The 22,260-nt window shown below is 39.9% G+C and overlaps 1 protein-coding gene across 2 annotated transcripts in view; it reads right to left on the minus strand.

The window, feature by feature from the left end:
- The window catches only part of TP53BP2 (tumor protein p53 binding protein 2), a 66,560-nt gene that overhangs the window by 38,269 nt on the left and 6,031 nt on the right, over positions 1-22,260 (minus strand). The window contains exons 2-3 of one of the 2 annotated variants that reach the window (XM_072990817.2): positions 10,917-11,006; positions 429-576 (exon numbers count right to left, since the gene is read on the minus strand). In XM_072990817.2, the coding sequence (XP_072846918.2) occupies positions 429-576 (148 nt within the window). In that variant the 5' untranslated portion in view covers positions 10,917-11,006. The remainder of the gene's footprint in view (positions 1-428; positions 577-10,916; positions 11,007-22,260) is intronic. The other variant, XM_072990815.2, reaches the window with a different exon arrangement.

The raw sequence follows: 22,260 nt of genomic DNA on the forward strand, positions 1-22,260 counted from the left end.
CAGAAAAAAACAAATAATTATAAGCAACCCATGTAACACAATGTTTAACAAGCATGAATTGAATGTAGATAGATTTAAAAAAATTAAAGAACAAAACTTTTTCCATTGATACATCCTTAGAGGCTCTCAGTAATATGATTCTCTTGAAAACCAAGGCCTGTGTTCCCCACAAACCTTGTTTGAATGTTAAAATCCATGATTATTAGTTAATTCTGTGGAAGATGTATTGGAGACTCTGACAAAGACAGCAAGTAGAGCTAGGCAGGGGTTCCATACAGCTCACTCCTACTTTATTCATTTTGAACCTGCTTCTAAAAGATAAGAGACCAATCCAGAAACTTATCAAGTTTAAATTACCATGTTTTTACTTGCAGAGTGTGGGTGGCATACAAGTCGAATAAATAAATAAAATAATAGGGTTTACATACCTGAACCACACCACACTTCAGCCAGATGGCATTCAGTCTCACCAGGCTCTTTACACAAATCCACTACATCTTTGCAAGTGGTTTCCGGGGTGACCGGCACCTCGGTGAAGTGCTGTTCATTGTTACTGAGGTACACTGTAAGAAACATCTGGAGAAGATAAAATTATTTTGTTACTATCTGTAATTAAGTTATGAAAATAGGTATTGTCACCTAATGCAGTGGTCCCCAACCTTGGTCCTCCAGATATTCTTGGACTTCAACTCCCAGAAATCCTGGCCAGCTGAGGTGGTGGTGAAGGCTTCTGGGAGTTGTAGTCCAAGAACATCTGGAGGGCCAAGTTTGGGGACCACTGACCTAATGGATAAAAACATAAATTCAAGCATATAACAGCAAGGCAGAATAATGATTATCATTTACAGAAGGACCCCCATGTCCCTGGGGAATCGGTTCTAAGCCCCTCCTGCAGATGGTGAAAAACACAGATTACAGCAAACACTATTGTAATAGTGAACATGTTACAGTGGGTCTCGACGTACATACGGCTCCACTTACGAACTTTTCGACCTACAGAATTCTCCGGCCGCAAAGTTTCAGTTCAACTTGCAGCCGGAGAATCGACATACGGACCAGAAAGGGGAGGTGCGGAAAGCGCCAAATTCAAACTTGCCGCTTTCCCCGCACCCCCTCAAGTCTATAGGCCACAGTCGTGCCTCCGGATGCCTTCCAGGGGTTCTCCGCCGCCATAGGAGGCATCTCGGAGGTCCCCCCCCCCTGCTGCCGATAGTGCCTCCGAAGCCCTTCCCGGTAGGCCGGGTCCACCCTGGGAAAGCCAGCGTCAGCGGGGGCGGGGGACCTCCGAGAGGCCTCCAGCAGCGGCAATGGCAGCAGCAAGGGACCTCCGAGAGGCCTCCAGCAGCGGCTGAGAAGCCCTCGGAGGCCTCGGGCAGCGGCGATGGCAATGGTGGGGGGAGGCTTCGGAAAGGTATGTTCCCTTTACAAAATTTGGGGGGGGGGGTGTTTTCTTGGGCCAGTTGATTAAATGGTTTTCAATGCATTCCTATGGGGAATGCATTTTCGACCTGCAGACTTTTCGACCTACGGACCCCGTTCCACTACAGATTGATTCCGTAGGTCGAGACCCCACTGTACTGTACACAGCATGATCTCTGGCTCCCTCTAGTGGCTACATCTGGTAACTTCATCTTAAGAAATATATATTTCTAGGATTTTCCTTTTAATATTTTTAATATTTTCAGACCATGGATAAATGAATCAGCGGATATTGATCCTGTGGATATGTACAGCCCTACTGTATTATCATGCCTCACTGTTTTGAGATATGTGTGAAAATAACACCCATAAACAATACTATCTCACAAAGTACGTTTCTTACTACTAGAATGGATATACTCCAAAATTGGAGAGAACAGTCCAAAAATTTAATAGTAGTAAAACAACAGTAATGTTTCTTGTTAAAAAAGGCAACATGATCAGAAGTTTGTTGATCTGTTAATATTGCTTACACTCAAATTAACAAAGCTAAGGATCCAAAATTTCCATGTACACCAATACCAAAGCACAGGTGCAGACTGTTTATTATCTTACACGTTATTGTTTCAAAATGTTTTAATTGAAAGTAAGAAGAATCCAACTACATACGCCATACTTATGTCTCTTCAATTATTCTTGAGTTTCACAGCTTTTATTTCAGGGAAATAAGTTTTAATATTTTTTAACTTGTTAATTTCACAATTTTTGGCAAAACTGTTAATAATAATAATAATAATAATAATAATAATAATAATAATAATAACAACAACAACAACAACAACAACAACAACAACAACAACAACAACAACAATTTATTGTCATTGTAAGTATATACACATACAACGAAATTCACAGACACCCAGAGACCAGACACATGCACACACATAAAATTCCCCAAACACTCCCCACCAACTAAAAAATCCCCCACTAAAAATACAAACATCTACACCGCAGGCCAAGTAACACAGTCCAACTAATTATTCACTACTGGTGGTCTTTAAGCTCATTATTAATTGCAATTATAGCTCTGGGATAAAAACTATTGAGAAAACGTGTGGTCCGAGTCTTAATTGTTCTATATCTTCTGCCAGATGGTAACAGTTCAAAAAAGTTATAAGCAGGATGGGAAGAGTCTCTCAGGATGCTGTGTGACTTCCTTAGACAGCGGGATGTGAAGATGTCATCCAGGGTTGGTAGCTGGAGCCCGATGATATTCTGGGCAATTTTAATGGTTCTCTGTAGAGCTTTTTTGTCCGCTACAGAGCTACTCCCAAACCATGCCAGAATGCCATAGGTTAGGACACTCTCAATGGTGCTACGATAGTATGACAGAAGTAAATGCTGAGATAAATTTAACTTGCCGAGCATTCTCAGGAAATACAGCCTCTTCTGTGCCTTCTTCATTAGCATGTCGGCATTTATAGTCCATGAGAGGTCCTCTGAGATGTAAGTACCCAGAAATTTAAAACTACCAACTCTCTCCACTTCCTCACCGTTTATGTACAGTGGTAAATGTACATTTCTCTTCCTCCTAAAATCAATTATGAGTTCTTTAGTTTTTTTGATGTTAAGTGTGAGATGATTTTCTTTACACCAAAGTATCAACCTTTGTACTTCCTTTCTATAAGCCGACTCATTGTTCTTATTTATGAGCCCCACCACTGTCGTATCATCCGCAAATTTAATAATTGCATTGGTGTTATACAGTGGGGTGCAATCATGTGTGTACAGGGAATAGAGGAAGGGACTTAGCACACAGCCCTGGGGAGCTCCTGTACTTAGTACCAGGGTAGAAGAATGGTGAGATCCCATCCTTACTGACTGTGGCCCTATCTGTCAGAAAATCCTTTATCCACATGTAGATCTCCTGAGGTAATCCCAGGTTGATCATTTTAAAAAGCAACCTATTTGGTAGAATGGTATTAAAAGCAGAGCTATAATCCACAAACAACAGCCTCGCATAAGTTCCCTGATGTTCTAAGTGGCTCAATACAGTATGGAGTACAATGGACACAGCATCATCAGTAGATCTATTTTTCCTGTATGCAAATTGCCATGGGTCCAAAGAATAATGTCTCTCCCACTTTTACTTGAAAGAATGACATCTTTCTATCTTCATATTTGTATCATACAAATGTAGAGCGCTGACATACACCGACAAGACCACATTCCTGACTATCTCATCCCTGAAGAGATGCTTTTGGGCCAGCTTCCCTACCAGCCTCTTTCCCCTGTGGAGTACAGAGGTCTTGAAGAGAACGTTCTATTTGTTTGAACATGCTTCGTATTTTAAAATGCCAAGTTATTCAGATACATGGTAAGAAATGGGATGGATCCCTACACACTCACAAAACCATTTTATAATGTACAATTTTGAGGAGGCCATAGACACAACTCTGTTCCTGCAATTACATGTGAACATCCCTCATGCAAGTTAACACATGTGTGCAACTAATTACATGATATGAAATACAAATAAGAACTCACAAAGAATTATAGCAGGAGTGGGAAACCTGTGCGGCTTTTCTGACATTGCTGGACTCCAATTATTATTACCCTGGCAACTGTTCATATTGGCTAGTATTCATGGGAGATGTACTCTGATGGCAGATGAAAGGTTCCCCCACACATTACAGAAACAGAAAAGGGAGAGATACTTGTTTCATCAACCATGCTCTATCCCAAAGTAACAGACTCCTATAAATGTATACAAATAGTTCTAAAGGCATTTAGTCCTGGAAACACTTATAGCTGTACATGCTTGCATGAATTCAGGCCTGTATAAGACATCCTTCCAGATTACCCCTTACCATTGGCCATGCTGCTTGGGACTGATGGAAGCTGTGGTGAAAAGTATCTGAAGAGAGGAGGAAGTAAGAAAAAGCAATTTTCTACAAAAAGTTTTGCTTAATTTTAAAAAGCTATTCACATTATTTACCATAGTCATAAGTAAATTGTGACATTTCCACAAAGTCAAATTAAAATAGACAGCACAACTGTTGTGATTTAAGGTAAAATACTCAAAACCAAAGGTGGGTAATTTGTGGCCTTCATGATGCTCCTTGACCGCAACATCCATTATCCCTCACCAGTGACTATGCTGGCTGGGCCCCCTGGAGGTATAATCGAACAACATCTAAAAGTCACAACTTGCTGACCCTATTTAAACAGATAGCATCTTGATATTGAATCTCCAGACACCTTATGCCATCTATGAAGCATCTACAATTCACTCACCCACACACTATTAGTATACCAAAAATGGTACAAAAGATATGTTAGTCGGAAAGCTATCCTGGAGGCATGGAATATCATTATTGATAAGAGCCAGTATTATTCATCCCAACCTCTGTTGTGAGGCAGGCCCACAGGTAGTGAAATTATACACACAAGGCATTTTTTACTTCAGAAACTCTGAGATCTCACAACTTTACTTTGCACTTTGTTGCAGTGCAACTTGCTCCCATATAGTTCTTCTTACTGTTTATGCTGAATCTGTGACTTTTGAAAAATGATATATAAATGACTTTGCTCATCCTGTCTCAAAGTAATTAATTTCCTGTGTCATTTTTATACATTCCAAAGCACTTACAGAGTAGTTTCCATTAAACTGTCTCCTGAAATTTGTTGGAAATAGCTATTCTCTCAATCCATATAGAATTTTAAGCTGTGACATCCTTATTTAGCCCTTTTTAAAGAAATGACAAAGAATGATTCTTGAGTTGGAAACAAACCACAAACTATATTGCTAAGAGCTTCTTCTGGAAAGGTGAAACCCTACCTTTCACACCATATACAGTGGTGCCTCACTTTACGATTGCCCCGCATTATGATGAAACCGCTTAATGACAATCTTTTTGCAATCGCAATTGCAATCGCAAAACGATGGTCTGAATGGGGGAATTTCGCTTTGCGATGATTGGTTCCCTGCTTCGGGAACTGATTCTTCACAAAATGACATTTTTTGAACAGCTGATCGGTGGTTTCAGAATGGCCACCGGATGATTAAAATGGCTCCCTGCTGTGTTTAGGGACGGATTCCTCGCTATACAGGCAGCGGAAATGGCCGCCATATGGAGAATGTTCGCTGGATGGTGAGTTTTTACCCCACTGGAACGCATTGAACGGGTTTCAATGCGTTTCAATGGGGTTTTTAATTTCGCTTTACGATGTTTTCGCTTAACGGCCATTTTCCTGGAACGGATTATCGTCGTTAAGCGAGGGACCACTGTAGTTTATTGCAGCAATAACTGCGGTTTTCAGTGCTTCTGAAAGATAAGGAAAACTGTATTCAACTACAATCCAAATGAGATGCCCAGCCTGGTGCAGTGGATAGAGAGATGGACTAGAACTCAGGAGGCCTGGGTTCAAATCCCCACTCAACTATGAAACTGGGGATGTGGAACTGATAAAATCACTCCTTAAATGTCTTATTCACCTTGAAAGCCTTATTAGGCTATATAGGTTGGTTCCAACTTGACAATAAATAACAACAATCTAAATGATGATAACTAAGTAACTGAGACTTTTATTTGACTTCAACTCTCAATACATGCAATAGCTGTCACACTCATGACTTCCAGCAGTAAACATCAACATAGATGCTATATTTCACAAGTTCAGTCACATCACAGATATTTCATTATCTGAACAGTGCATTGCCATGATACAAAATTCCCTTACTAGCACCCCTTGCTTAGAGTCTATGAAATCATAGACTGGCTATGCATTATACACTAGACTATACATTTTATTCATATATCAATGAACAAAATATGGTAAAGCATTATAAACTGTGGCCCTGGACCAGATGGTATGGTATAAAAGTGTGTGTGTGTGTAAACAAACAAACAAAACTAAACTAAATAATATGATATAATTAATATAATAAAAGTTGGATTTTTAAATTAGGAACCTTACCCCCTCACAGTCCACCACAGAAAAGCCACAGACAAGGCTGTTTGTTTCCTCTTAAAAACACAGCTCCTATAGGCTAGAGTGATGACCAGCTCTATACTGGAAATTGCCTGCTATAAATGTTCAAACCACAGTTTTATGCATTATAGTGGTGCCTTGACTTACGAACTTAATTGGGTCCAGAAGATGGTCGTAACTCGAAATGGTCGTAAGTCAAATCACCATTTCCCACTGAAACGCATTGAAATGCAATTAATCCATTCCGGCCAAAGGAAAAAAATAACAAAAAAACCCTCACTGGAAATAGCGATAATGGACTCATTGGAAATACAATTAATCCCTTCTGGCCGAAGGGGGGGGGGACAGAAAAGCAATCAAGCATGCAAGACCCATCAGAAATACAAAGAAAGCAAAGGAAGAAGCAAACAGAGCACATTGGAAATGTAAAGAAAACAAACGGAGCACATCGGAAATACAAAGAAAACACAGGAAAAAGCAAAGAGAGCACATCAGAAATGCAAAGAAAACAAAGCAAAAAGCAAACGGAGCACATCAGAAATGCAAAGAAAAAGAAAAAAGCAAACAGAGCACATTGGAAATGCAAAGAAATGCAAAGAAAAACAACGGAGCACATCGGAAATTCAAAGAAAACAAACAGAGCACGTTGGGAATGCAAAGAAAACAAAGCAAAAAAGCAAGTGAAACATGCAAGACCCATCGGAAAGGGGGGGAACACAAAAAGCAATCAAACCCCCAAGACCTATCAGAAATGGGGGGGACACAAAAAACAACCAAACTCCCACAAGGCCCATCGGAAATGGGGGTGGAAACCAAAAAATAAACAAACCCCCCAAGACCCATTGGAAATGGGGAAAACACTCCAAAAAGCAACCAAACCCAAGACTCACTGGAAATCAGGGGGGAGGACCAAAAAAACAAACAACCCCCCAAGACCCATCACAGCATAGAAACATAACCCCCCCAGCCCAAAACCACACTGCAAAAACACCCCAAAAGTTTTTTAAAAGCAGAAAGCAGCACCTTACTCGGCTGCAACCGAGTCATGGCAGATGGTAGCCAGCAATGGGTTCCAGCCGGTGGCGTAGGGCAGCCAAAGTGGCGGCAGTGGGGCTGGCCATGGCGGAGGGTGAGGCTGGAGCGAGCGGCCAGAACACCCCGGCCAGGAGGAGCCTCTCCTTCCAGTGTCCGGAGAAGTGGATTGCAGCGGAGGGGGGCGGGGGCGGCCATGCTGGCAGCCTGGAGGGGTAAAAGGTAAAAAAGTCCCCTGACTCCTGTTCTAAAGAGAGTTCAGGCTTAGTTACCAATTTATTTATGTATCCTGATGTCCATGATATCCACAAATCTCAATCTCATAAAAATCTACCATGTGACTACACCTAATACACCAGTGGTCCCCAACCTTGGGCCTCCAGATGTTCTTGGACTTCAATTCCCAGAAATCTTGGTCAGTAGAGGTGGTTTGAAGGCTTCTGGGAGGTGTAGTCCAAGAACATCTGGAGGCCCAATGTTGGGGACCACTGTAATACACTACAGTTCTAGTTATAGCAATCAAAACTGAATAATGTAAAGCTGGAAAAGGTCAGAAAATGGCATTCAAGATCACCAGAGGACTGGGAAAATTCATGTTGGAAGGGTTACAAGTGGCCAAAATCCTGTTGTTTAGTGTAGTAAATAACACTAAAGACTTGAATCAACGGAGATTTGCTAAGTCAACTTCTCCATAAATTCTATTGATTCTAATGGGCTTATTTTAACTCACAATTAAAGTAGGTACATATGAATCAATGGCACTTACAAGAGAAGTAGACTTACTAAATCCCCATCTACTGAAATTTACTACACTAAGCAGCATGATTTTGGCCCAGGACAAACCATTTGAAAAAATATTTATGATCAGGATACTTTTCCGGCCTAATTTTAGGGATGTGGTATATGCCATCTGATCTACATGACGGAGCGAGCTCCCGCTGCTTGTCCCAGCTCCTGCCAATCTAGCATGTAAATGTGAGTAGATAAATAGGTACCACCAAGGTGAGAAGGTAACGGCGCTCTGTGTCTAGTCATACTGGCCATGTGACCACAGAAACTGTCTACAGACAAAAGCTGGCTCCACGGTTTGGAGACGGGGATGAGCATCGCACCCTAGAATCAGACACGAATGGACTAAATGTCAAGGGGAACCTTTACCTTTACCTATATGCCATCTCCTGTCCTCACCATCCACTGTTATACAATTTTACTTCAGATCTTGTCATCACATCCCATTGCTGCACACTTGCCTGCCCACATGGCAATTATATGCCTTACACATCAATGCTGAATATAGCTCTGTTGGTTAAAGCTATAAAACACCCAGAAGCAGAAGAGAGTGAATAACAGGAAAAACAAGAGAGCACAGGAAGGAATAAATTTTAAAAAAGTAAAACACCCTATATTAAGTGTAATTCTTCTCTGTACAGAAGTTAATGCACTCTCATATATGTTTTCCATTTTTAGAACTGCAAAGGTTTTTGGTTTTGTGCTACAATTTTACCCACAACTATACAAATATTTTGAATCCCTGATTAATTTCAAATAGCCTTACTATGATATCAGATTTTCAAATTAAACATATTAGAGTCAGTTTATCTATGGTACTCAGTATTAGGTAATATGATTTCACACAGGTAAAAAGGAATATGTGCTTGTCCTATTAAAACCACAAATGTATTCATTCAAACATTAGCTACATTTTCCCTGCTCTTTCTCCAAGAGCTTTGAGTGGTGTGTATTATTCCTCCTACAATACATTTTATTCATACAACAATCCTGTGAAGTGGTTGAATCCTGTGAGAGATGAATGACCCTAGGTTGCCTAGTAAGCTTTCCAGATACGGTTCCCCCATCATTTGCCAACGTTCATTTTCATGAAGGTATCACACAATAGCTTATTCAACAGCATTTCTGTTAACTAATGAAAATATAAATTATATGGTCACCTCTATCATGTGTGGGTGTTCTCTTTGAAGTCATCTTGCTTTGACTGGAAGATTCAAATTTCTTGATGAAAACCCTTTTTGACAACCCAGTTATACAGTAAAGGAGAAAATATCTGGAAGCTGAGTCATGGCAACTGGGCTGCTTTCTTATTAGGTTGAAACGTTTCACTACTCATCCAAGTACCTTCTTCAGTCTGAGGACAGTTGGTAGGAGATCCCTGATATATCCTCCACAGTTTCACTTCCCCCTGGTCTGAATAGGCTCGTTAGCTGGAAAAAGGACTGGGAGTGAGTGAAAAGCTGAAAGAAGTCTAGTTGCCATGACTCAACTTTCAGATAACCTCACCTGGATGACTGAGAATCTTCACAGAACAGCATTATTCCTTTACATAAAAAACCATACTAGCCCAAAAGTAATTTCTTAAACTCACTTCATAATCCAAGGGTGAACCACACATGAGGCAGTAGAAACACATACATTCTTCACATTTAAGTGAAGATATATACTGTCCCATAGTGCTTAAAACACTCTCTGGTGGTTTACAAATCCCTGTAAGATATGGGTTTCTCAAAGTAGTGACCATAAAACTCTTCTAAGACTTTGCTCCACCACATAGTTTATATATTTCAGTAAATCAGCTAGCAATACATAAAAGTGTTGCAAATTTCATTTTCAGATTAATAAGTCTAAATCACTGAAAGTTGTCATTTCAAGAGCCCTTGTGAATATCACAATATTTCACAAAAATGCTTCTCTGAATTTATATTAAATACTAACAATAAGTCTAGAATCATAGCAAAGCCATCTCTTCCGTACTATTACTATATATTTCTATACAGCTATTGCAACGATTCTTCTTTGTAGACAGCATTCTAAAAAGAATGATATAGCCAATAACTAATTTGAAAGCTATGAAAAGCTATACTCACTCATATTTTCCAAAAGAAACAAAGGTTATTTTAAGCTGAGTGAGTGAAGGTGAGGCAACAGAAGCTTAGCAATTAAGTTGTTAAGAAAATTATACAGCTATATTTACATCAGTCAAATTCCAAGTTTTACCTAAAAAGAAACCCATTCAGTCAACTGTCTTCCAATACTGCTAATGCTACCTAATTCCAAAAAGCACATGTAACATTTCCATGGGCAGACCAAACAGAAATAAAGAGCAAAACATATTTGTTATTTCTGCTGACCTAACTACAATTACCTGAATGACAGGAGTCAGCCAATACATTGACTGGTTTTTAATATTTTGCATTCCATACTAGTAAACAAATGCTGCTTTCAAATTTAACATCGATTGGGAGAATGTCTAACTATAATGTTATTTATACAACTTTGAAAGCAACTAATCATTCAAATGTTTTATTTCAGCATACTTAAATATTCATGGTGCTTAAAGATTAAAATAAATAAAAATAAAAACAACTTGCTAGAAGAAATATGCATTGATATTTTGTAATATCCCTTACTAGTGCTCACTGTGCCAACTAAAAGAAAGGAGAAATAATCATACTTGCCTATATCTTTGGCTGATGGTCAGCCTATGTTTCTGCCTTCTCAGTTACTGTGCACAGTCCAGCTTGTGCTGCTTTGGCATTTAGCTACAACTGTGAGAAAGGAAGCAATGATGCAAAGTAGGTGGAGTACAGTAGGAAGTGCAGCATAATTGCTACAATTATTCTGGGAACAATATGGGAACCTTTCTCATTTATTTGTCTCACATGAGAACATAATAAACCTTGGCCTTTTAGCTCCATCTCATTAGGATATACCCATTTACATTGTCTAAATAAACATACTATACAAGTTGCCATTAAAGGTGTTTATGACTGTGAGGAATAACTTTTACCTCCTGAAATTAGCCGCCCCAAGTAGACGTTGTCTAGAGGGGCGGGGTAAACATCGAATAAATAAATACAATAAAATAAATTTAGCAGGATCCCCTCTTCCCCAGACACACATTTAGATGAACCTGATCTTTCAAAAGTGGAGTAGAGAAACCAAAATATTTTAAATATCCTTTAGTAAGAGATTTATGAATACTTCAGATTTTAGTATTTTAAAAGAACAATTCACAGAATCATAGGATAACATAATTGGAATGGGTCTATAAAGCTATCAAGTCCAAATTCCTGCTCAATGCAGGAATCCAAATCAAACTACTCTGTTTCCCTGAAAATAAGACCTAACCTGTAAATAAGCCGTAGTATGATTTTTCAGGATGCTCATAATATAAGCCCTACCCACAAAATAAGCCCCAGGTAAGTGAAACCCCGCCCTCCACCATTATGCAGCATTGTGCAGCAACCGGAAGATGACATGATTGTATTTGACTAAATGTACATTGTTGTACGTGGAAAAAAATCTCCTGAAAATAAGCCCTAATGTGGTTTTTGGGGCAAAAATTAATATAAGACCCTGTCTTATTTTGGGGGGAACACGGTATATTTGACAGATAGTTATCTAATTTTTTCTTGAATGCCTCCAGCATTGGAGCACTCACTTCCTCCCATAATAATTGGTTTCATTACTGTACTGCCCTAACGGTGAGGAAGTTTTTCCTGATATTCAACCAAAATCTAGCTTCCTATAACTTGATCCCATTATTACATGTCCTGCACTCAGAGATAATTGAGAATAGATCCCACCCCTACTCTGCATGACAATCAAGTATTTGAAAAGTACAATTATATCTCTGTCTTCTTTTCTCAAGGCTAAACCATGCACAGTTCTTTCAGTATTTCCTCATAGGATTTAGTTTCCAGTCCTCTGATCATTCCTTATTGTCCTGCTCTGAACTTGTTCCAGTTTGTGAGTATCCTTCTTGAAGTGATGTGTTCAGAACTGGACACAGTACTCAAGGCGAGGCCTAACCGGTGCCAGATAGAAGGAAACTAGTACTTCATGAGATTTGGAGCCTAAAACAGCAGCTGCCTTTTCTGCAGCCATACAGCATTGTTGGCTTGCGATCTACAACAATTCCAAGATTTGTCTCATTCATACTATTATTGACTACGGTATCCTCAACTAGGCTCAAGTGTGACACTTGCTGCTCTAGTTCTTTGGCTTTTTCCTTCCATCAGTGCTACTAGTTTGCATTTGTTACATGTATCACAGGGTAGTAGTGCTCAGGCATGAAGACAAGCATTGCAAACACTTTGCAGCTCACCACCACAGAGGTCTCTCTTCCCTCCATAATCCTTATTCTCTTTTTAATTTATGTTTGTACATGAGTGCTCTTTTCTTTGTTTTAACTGCCTTGAGAGATGCTGGGAAAGTCCAGTAATATATAATATCCAGAAATAAAAAATTCTTAGGGGCCTCTTCCATCAAACTCCTGTTAATTCTCCTTGTTTGCTCACTCTCACTGCTGGCTCCCTAGGATCTGTCTCAGTTTTATTCCTTTGCTCTGCTGTATTAGGAGCTAGCAAACAGAAACCTATTAGAACAAAGTCCGAATGAACTCAAAAGGTTTACTTCTGAGTAAATTGTACAGGATTGCATCATAAGTGGAGCACAATGAGTCCTGAATCCAGAATGTAAAATGCCAGTCTTAATGTTCCAAGTCATACAATATAAAGACAATCTCCCAAGGAATATACTCATATGTAACATTTTACTTGGCTTCATAAAGGAAGCAGTAGTTGGCTGGACAGCTCAATGTATAATCTTGTATATGTTGGTTCGATCATCAAACCAAATAGAGGCTGCGACCAAAAAATTAGAAGAGGAATGGGACTTGGGAGAATAGCTATGAAGGAACTAGAGAAGCTAATCAAGTATAAAGATGCATCACTGGAGACAAAGGCCAAGATCATCAACATGATTATATCTTCAATGTATGGATGTTTCAGCTGGACAGTGAAGAAACTCAACAAGAAAAAATCAATTCATTTCGAAATATGGTGCTAGGGAAGAGCTTTGCAGATACCCAGGACTATCAAAAAGACAAATCGCTGGATCTCAGGTAAAATCAAGCCTAAATTCTCTGTAAAGGCAAAAATGCTTAAACTAAGGCTCTCGTATTTTGGGCACACTTGATCTTGGAATACACAATAATGCTAGGAAAAAGTTGAAGGCAGCAGGAAATGAGAAAGACAAATAGGAGGTGGAGGATTGCCTCCATAAAGGAAGCAATGTGCTTGAGTTTTCCAAGGCTGAGCAGACCTCTTAATAATAGAATACTTCTGGAAGTCACTCAATTAGAGGGCCACCATAAGTCAGAGGTGACTTGACAGCACATAAGAAAAATAAATATTTACAAATCAAGAAAACACTTATGCGTGGTTATAGACAAATTCTATTTATTTATTTGTTTGTTTGTTTGTTTGTTTGTTTGTTTGTTTATTAGATTTATACCCTGTCCATCTACACAAAAGGTCTACTCTGGGCGGCATTACCAATTTAAAAACAAACCAATAACATCCAATAAATCCAAAATGTTAAAATGTGAATTTAAGATACAGCAGGAGGGAAAGCCTACCCAAATAGCCATGTCTTAAGTTTACTTCAGAAGACACCCAGAGAGGGAGCTAGGTGGATCTCCAAAGGCAAGTTGTTCCAGGGGCGAGGGGCCACTGCCGAGAAGGTCCGGTTCCTTGTTCTTTCCTTCCAGACCTCCCTCAGCATTAGGCCCCTGAGGCACCCGGCCTGGCTGGAACAAGTGACTCTGGCAGAACTGGGTGGGAGGAGGCACTCTGCCAGATATCGAGCTCCTAAACCGTTTAGGGCTTTATATGTAATCGTAAGAACTTTGAAATCAACGTGGAAATGAATGGGCAACCAATGCAAGGCAGCTAGCGTGGGGGTAATACGTTGGTACCTTTTCACCCCAGTTAGAAGTCTGGCTGCCGCATTATGTACGATCTGAAGTTTCTGCGTCAGTCTTAAAGGCAGCCCTACATATAACACATTACAGTAGTCTAATCTTGAGACTACGAGCGCATGAACCGAAGTGGTGAGAACCCCCACATCAAGATAGGGACGCAGCTGGGCAATCCACCGAAGGTGGAAATGTGTGGAACGGACCACTGACGACACGTAGGTCTCCATGGTGAGTGCCCGGTCCAGATGTACACCCAAGCCGCGAACCTCACTCTTGGTGGTAAGAGTCACCCCCCCAAAGGAAAGGGAGTTTCCCAGACTACTGATGTCTGGGACACCCACCCGAAGGACCTCCGTCTTGCCCGGATTCATCCTCAGTCCGTTCACCTGCATCCACTGCTGAACAGCCCCCACGCAGCGCTCAAGGGACAAAACAGCATCCACTGTGGTTGGAGAAAAGGAGATGTAGAGCTGAGTATCATCAGCATACTGATGACATGAAGCCCAGCATCCCCTGATGACCCTTCCCAGTGGCCTCATATGGATGTTAAACAGCACTGGAGAGATCATCGAGCCCTGCGAAACCCCACAATTGAGGCTCCACGGGTCCAAGAAACTCTATCCAATCTGCACTCCCTGGGTACGGTCCTCCAAGAAGGAACGGAGCCACGCAAAAGCCTGGCCACCAATTCCCAACTCGGACAGCCTCCCCAGGAGAATACCATGGTCGACATTATCAAAGGCGTCTGAGATATCGAGGAGGACCAACAGAGACATTTTGCCTGGTCAGCCTCCCTCAGCAGGTCATCAAACAGGGCGACCAATGCTGTTTCCTTACCATGGCGCGGCCTGAAGCCCGACTGGAATGGATCCAGGGCATTGGTTTCATCCAGAAGAGCCTGCAGCTGATCGGCCACCACCCTCTCAACTACCTTGCTGAGGAAAGAAACGGCAACGGGCCTCTAATTACCAATATCGCCAAGCTCGGCTTCTCCCTAATGGGCCTAATAAGCATATCCTTGAGGGCAAGGGGAACCTTGCCCTCCTGGAGAGACCCATTAATTATTGCCGTAGCCCATTCAGATGTTATAAGCCTGGCTGCTTTGATTAGTCAGGCCAGGCAAGGGTCGAGGGAGGAGGTGGTGGCACGACAGCGGTCAAGCACTTTGTCCACCATGTCTGACATCACAGGCTGAAAGTGGTTAAGTCTCATTGGGCAAGACGGAGGGCTGGACGTCTCAGCTTGATCCACTGTTTTCAAATAGGGGACAAGATCCCAGCCGATGACCTCCACTTTTGATTTTAAAAAGGCTGCAAACTGCTCAGGTGAGATGCTAGTGGGAGGCCAGTCACTATGACCAACTCCAGATAGATCATGAACTATACGGAAAAGTTCTGCCTGCTGGTTGGAGGCTTTGCTTATCCAGACAGCGAAGTAAGATCGACTAGCAGCCTTCACCTTAGATTGGTAGAGGTTAGTGCAATCCTGACAGCTATTTGACTATTTTCCGTCGGGTTCCGCCTCCATATACGCTCTAAGCGTCTCCTATTTCGCTTCATTGATTGCAGCTCTGGATTAAATCAAGGTGAAGGGCAATCTCTGCGCCGATATGGGCGTTTAGGTGCAATGGTGTCAACAGCCCTGGTGGTGGTGGCCAGCCAGCTATCAACCAGGGCCTCAACAGAAGCGCCAGTCAAATTGGCTGGAATCCCTCTCATGGTTTCCTAGAATCCTATAGGATCCAATAAACTTTGAGGGTGAACCATTAATACAGGCCCTTGCTCCCCGTGGGAAGGAAGAGCCACTGCAATATTGCATTTAATTAGGCAGTGATCTGACCATGACAAGGGGACAGACACTAGGTCAGTCATCATCAGAGCACACTCACTCTGCTCAGTGGAGAACACCAGATCCAGTGTGTGGCCACCCATGTGGGTAGGGCCTTTGGCATGTTGGGAATCATCTGAAAAATATTAATGTCATAACAGCAACAGTATAATTAATCTTGGTTCCAATTTAATTTTTATTTAAGAATGCATCAAGGACTTCGTTGGTTGAGACAATTTCAAAAAAGGGAAGCAAAACTTAAATTGTATAGTCATCCACACACTGTGATTAATAACTTTTATTAAACAATGCTGCTGTTATTATTTTTAAAATGGAATAATGTCTGTCTGTAGATGTTGGAGAGAGAAGAACGTGGACACAGCCACTGCATATTTACATATAACATAACAATGTGTAAACTCATTAGGTTTGGGTACAAGTAACATTGATGTATTATCATTTAAGATCACATATTCTTTCTAGTTTTAAAAGATATGGCCACGGTAGCTTGTGCTAGTACATCAGGCAAAAAAAAGAAAAGAAAAGAAAAGAAAGAAGACAGAAATGCTGTGATACTTTAAAGACTGAATGCTATATTTAACGAGTTTTCATGGACACATCTATCTCCTATTACGTCTGAGGAAGTAGACATGTCAATGAAAGCTCACATTAAAATATAGTAGTCTTTAAAGCACCATAACATTTTTGTCTTTATTTTTTTCTTTTGTTTTTGCCTGATACATTATTGGTACTGTATTCTTACTAATTTCCTCCACTGGTAGCTATTTTGAGATGTGAGTAGACTTACTGCACTGCTTATCCTATATATGGTGGTTCCAAGGGTCCTATCTTTTTTTAAATAAAACTTTAAAGCAAGGATCCCATTTGCAGGACTGCCTAATCCTGCCTGTTACTGCACTGCAACATATCAGTGTCTGTAGTTCCTAAACTGAATAAGTCACTTGAGAAGCCACAGCATTACTTGCTGGTATGGCTTGAGACAATCTCCTGGTGCAGGTCGTCTGACAGTGAACAAACACTTTTGGTTCCAAACCTGGGCCACATGCCAAAGTGAAAATGACTTAGAAACCAATTCATCTAGGAATGCCTGAAGCTGGGCAATCAATCCTCACTCAATGTTCTTGTATCAGTTCTTCTTCAAGGATTTTCAAAGTATGGGAGATATTTAAGGAATATTTTTACCACCGCCACACACCCTCAGTGAGTTTCTATGCCAAATAGGTATCTGAATCTAGGACTCTACAAACCCTAGTTCATCATTCTATCCATCACATTTACACTAGTTGACCTGTAATGCCCCCACATAGTTAACTGTACTATATTAAGTCATTTTGATTATATTCACTGCAGAGAATAGACCCACCTGATATGCTGTCAAATTCAGGCACTGTCAGCATTCAAAAATCAATTCTATTTTCAAAAGTCAGCAAAACACCCTTTTTTGCAATGAATATAAAGCTTTCCTAAAGGGTAAATGCATGCTGGGAGATCAGATCGCATTATTAACTTATATCTGCACAATTTGTTCAAGCTTAAACTCGCCAAAATTACATGCTTGGAGAATAGAGAAGTCTCCATTGTCTAGCTTCTCACAAACTGCGTCAGACTACCAAGCCAGATCTGTACTGAAAATTCACTTAAAAACAAGGCATGTAGTTCCACTGTGATGCCACTCCCACTAGAGTCAAAAGTATTATTAAGGTTAGTGAATGGCTGGAGTCCAGTAGAGTTCTATTCACAGAAAACACGTGGGAGGCTATTGTAATGAACTCAGTGGCCTGACGCACACAGATGTTCAATGTTATGAGAAAGAAATTCAATGCTCCTCACCCAAGAACTAGCTCCAATCTTACCAAGCACCATCAAATCATAAGCATTATCAAATTACACTTTTATATTGAGTTTCACAATACAGAAATGATGACATATACATTTACTGAGTGACCAGGGTTAATTACATGAAGTCTGTCCATGTCAGCATTATACTCCCCAGTTACCTGCTCATGTGTCATGACTACTTATGACCTGCCAAACAAGTTTATTAATAGTTTATTAATACATCATGCTAAAGCCTTATTCCTTAGCTCTAACATGGTAAGAACTCTTCTATGTAATAGGATACAATTCCACTTCTTGTATAGCAAAGAATAAAAACATTCCATTTAAAGCTGTGTCTCTGACATTAACTTCTCATGTAACTGTTTAATGATAAACAGGACAGTGCAGTATCATGTTTGCAAGCAAATTAAGAGTATATTGAGGAAATTGAAGCTTCCCAACTTGTTGCTCATGCTGCAGCTGGTAAAGTGACACCAAAAACAATGGATTCAGGGCGAAGCTATACTCCAGAGAATCCATTAATTGCTAAGAACATCTGATTGTCATAGCATGATCTTTTCACAACTATCTTGGTTTGCAAACTAGCTTGCTTTGTTTTTGAGCTTGAAGATTTGTTAAATTTAGTTTAGCCTGATGTTTCAGTTTTTCTTATTTCCTTAACAATATATGTCTATAAACAAGAAGATACTTTTGACTTACGATAACATGACATAGTCATTTCACACTAAAATGCATTATCTTTACCTACTGCTTTGTATTAGAAAAAAAATCCTCTAAGAAAATGAAACTCATTTCCAACCCAAATAGGTAACCTTCAAAAATTGACACTGGATCACCACCACCATGATCAGAACTGCTGTAGCCAATCCAGCAGCAGGTTTTGAGTTTTAAGGCCTGTGCCCACCCCAAGACTCCGAAAGGTTTCTCCAGGGCAAAAGGGGGCCTGAAGGAGGCTTAGAACCTACAAAGGGTGATAGGAAGCTTTTAATTAGTGTAAATTAAAATGTTTTCTGGCACCTGATCCAGCTAGCGCTGGGTGCAAAATTGATACAACAGCCTTTTGCCTAATATATTAACAATAACTCCCCTGTGCGCTGGATTCTGGGAAGATCTTACTGTACTCAAACACTTAACCCTACAGATGAGTTTTTCTCCATTTCTAAATGCACATTATCCCACATCACTGAAGAGAGTCCTCCAACTCGCATGATCAATCTTGTCATAGGGTGTAGCGTGGAAAAGGGAATGGGAAAACCCTTCTAATTTTGGTGGAGATAACCTAATGTGTGTGAGTGTTTAGAATGGAGCACCTCTTGATATACAAGTTATCCCAGCTCCCAAATTAATTTCACAGTCACTTATTTTTAAATATTCAGAATTTTTACAAGAGAGTCATACTGTATCTGTCTCCCATGACAGAAACAGAGAGCTGCATCCATGGTAGCTCTGTACTAGTGGGAAGAGTTGTATTCATGCATGGTAAGGCATCCAAGTTTCCCCATTTTGTTCTACACAATGCATCGTCCAAAAGCTGTTCTTCAGGCCTTCCAAAACAATACAAGAGGCCTTTGTCACAAACTAAAACTCTATCATCCATTTAAAATTAATGAGCTATGTACAACAACAAATATGCATGAGTTTTTCTTGCTTTCCTCAGCCCAATCAAATGACATAAGGTGGATGGGAAAAGCTACATATACCCTATTCCCATATTTTTAAAAAAAACACTTTTTATCATCAAACTAAACATCTTTAAATGGAGGAAGAAGTCCGGCAGAAACAATATGAAGTAAAGCTAGCAACAATGGTACAAGTAATTTTGATTGAGATAGCAAAACAAATAAGGCTAGAAATGAGTAACAAAGTCACTAAGAAACAGTAGATTGTGTTGTTAACAACATAAAAACACATCAGAGATAAAAGAAGTGTATTAGAAAATGATAGGTGAAAATGTTTACATAATGTGAGAAATTTAAGTCTTGATTATTTACAGCAATAACAAGCATTATTTCTCTTTCCTTCACCAACTATGCAATGTCAATGTGCAAAAAGAGCATACCAACAATGTGTGTGCTTCTGTTGACAACAGTTAAATGATTGTAGAATGATTGAAGAAAAAAACTGAAGAATCCTTATGTGATCCTGCAGAAGAATCCTGTTGCTTAGTGTAGTAAATTGTAGTAGAAAAAAGCCCATTGAATCAATGGAGATTTAGTGAGTCCACATCTCTGTGAGTTCTACTAATGTAGATCTACTCTGAGACAACATAAATTTTGGGCATAAAAACATTCACTGTTTCACAGAACATCAAGCAGTGTGTATCTGTAACTATTTTATTTAAAGCTGTCTGAGTAGTTCAGTGGTTTAGGTATCTGGCCAGAGGTTGGGAGTTTGATTCCTCACTGTGCCTCCTAGGAAAAAGAACCAACCTATCTAGCCATGGACAAGCTGCACAGTCTCTAGTTGTCCCCAGAAGAAGGGAATGAGTACTCTTTACCTAGAAAACCATGGAAAGGGACACCGTAAGTCAGAATTGACTTGATGGCACACAATTATTACTATTTTATTTAATTTAATGTGCTTCCAGCCCCTTCTAATTTAAAGGACTTACATAAATTATGCAAGATTTATCCTCATGGCCAACATCAAAGAATGGGTTTATAAGATAAATAAACACAAGGGGTGACCAATTAAATATGCAATATTAAAAATGCATACTAAAGAAATATAAAGTATATAATAAAAATAACAAAAGAGATGGTAAGAACAGCAGCTGACTATCAGGAAAACCAGTAATCAAATAAGTTACAAGTTATCAGAAGATCTTTGCTTGTTAGAAGAAGCAAGCCCCTTTGAAAAGAGACATTCTCTAACAGAGTATACAACTTTAGATGATCCATGGGCTAATTTACACCATTGGAAATAACCACAGTCATACCACAAGTGAGTTATTTCACCAAAATGCCCTGTCCTCAGCTCTTGAAAACTCATGCCTGTAGTTCCTTAGGAGAGTCAATCCATTTCGTATTTGGTGTTCCTCTTTTCCTGCTGCTTTTAACCTTTTCCAACATTAGTGCCTTTCCCAAAGAATCCTGTTTTCTATTAATGTGCCCATCCACACAGTGCTTTGTTTTTCCAGCTATTTATCTTCAAATTTATGTTTCTTATATTCAACCTTTATTTTCTTCAAGACGTTTTACATTTTCACTGCTTTAAGTACTTTCCTTCCATTTCTAATAATAGAATATACGTAATCATTAAGGCTTCTTTTTTTCTCTCCCTCTATTAGCTATTGTATTTGTAGTAATCCATGACCTCCAATTTTTCTAATTAAATATAATCTCTCCACATCACTTTTTGGATGTACTGCATGATGCATCTTCATTAATTTCCTTTTTTTCCCAATCCAATTTTTCTAATTCACTTTGGGTTCAACCTGCTATTCCAGCTGGGTATCTAGTTACTGGAACTGCCCATGTTTCATTGTATTTTCACCATTTAATTTTGTTTTTAAAGTTATGCATCAGAATAATGAAGTGCTGAGGCACACCCATTTCTTTCAGACCAACCCATAGTTTCTCATGATCTACACAGTCAAAGGTTTGCTGTAGTCTATCAACTGATCTTCTTCTGAAACTCTTTGGTGTGCTCCAGTAGCCAGCAGATGTCTGCAATATGATCTCAAGTGGCTCTTCCTTTTTGAAATTCAGCATGAATGTCAAGCATTTCTTGCTTAACAAAGAAAAGTATGCTGCTCATATACCACCCGATAGTGCTCAAAGCACTATCTGGGCAGTTTACAACTTACAAGTTAATTATGCAAGCTACACATTGCCTGGATACTCATTTTACTGACCTTGGAAGGCTAGAAGCTTGAGTCAACCTTGAGCAGGCTTACCAGGGATTGAAACCTGGGTTGTGAGAACAGTTTTGGCTGCAGTACAACAGTTTAACCACTGCGCAATGAGACTCAACCCCATGTTACAACACCTTGAGCATCACTTTGCTTGCATGGGAAATTAAAACAATGGTCCTACAGAGTAGAACACATCACAGTTGTCTGACTGAAAATGCCCCATTCCAATCTACTTTAGAGCTCACTGATACCAAGTACTACAATGTTTATATGTCCCAGTTCTTGCTTTATGGTTTCCAGTTTACACTTGATTCATACTTCTTACATTTTATATTCCGATTGTATGTACTGTACAGCTTCAGCCACTATACGTCCATTCAGCTTACATCTAGTTGCATCATCAGTGACAGAACTATACATACTTGTCCTTTGCTCTGACCAAAGAGCTGATTACCAAGTGCTTTCGGACTATCTAATCTCTGTTGAAGGAAAA

Source organism: Pogona vitticeps, chromosome 1, assembly GCF_051106095.1.
Source record: "Pogona vitticeps strain Pit_001003342236 chromosome 1, PviZW2.1, whole genome shotgun sequence".
Classification (NCBI taxonomy): domain Eukaryota; kingdom Metazoa; phylum Chordata; class Lepidosauria; order Squamata; family Agamidae; genus Pogona; species Pogona vitticeps.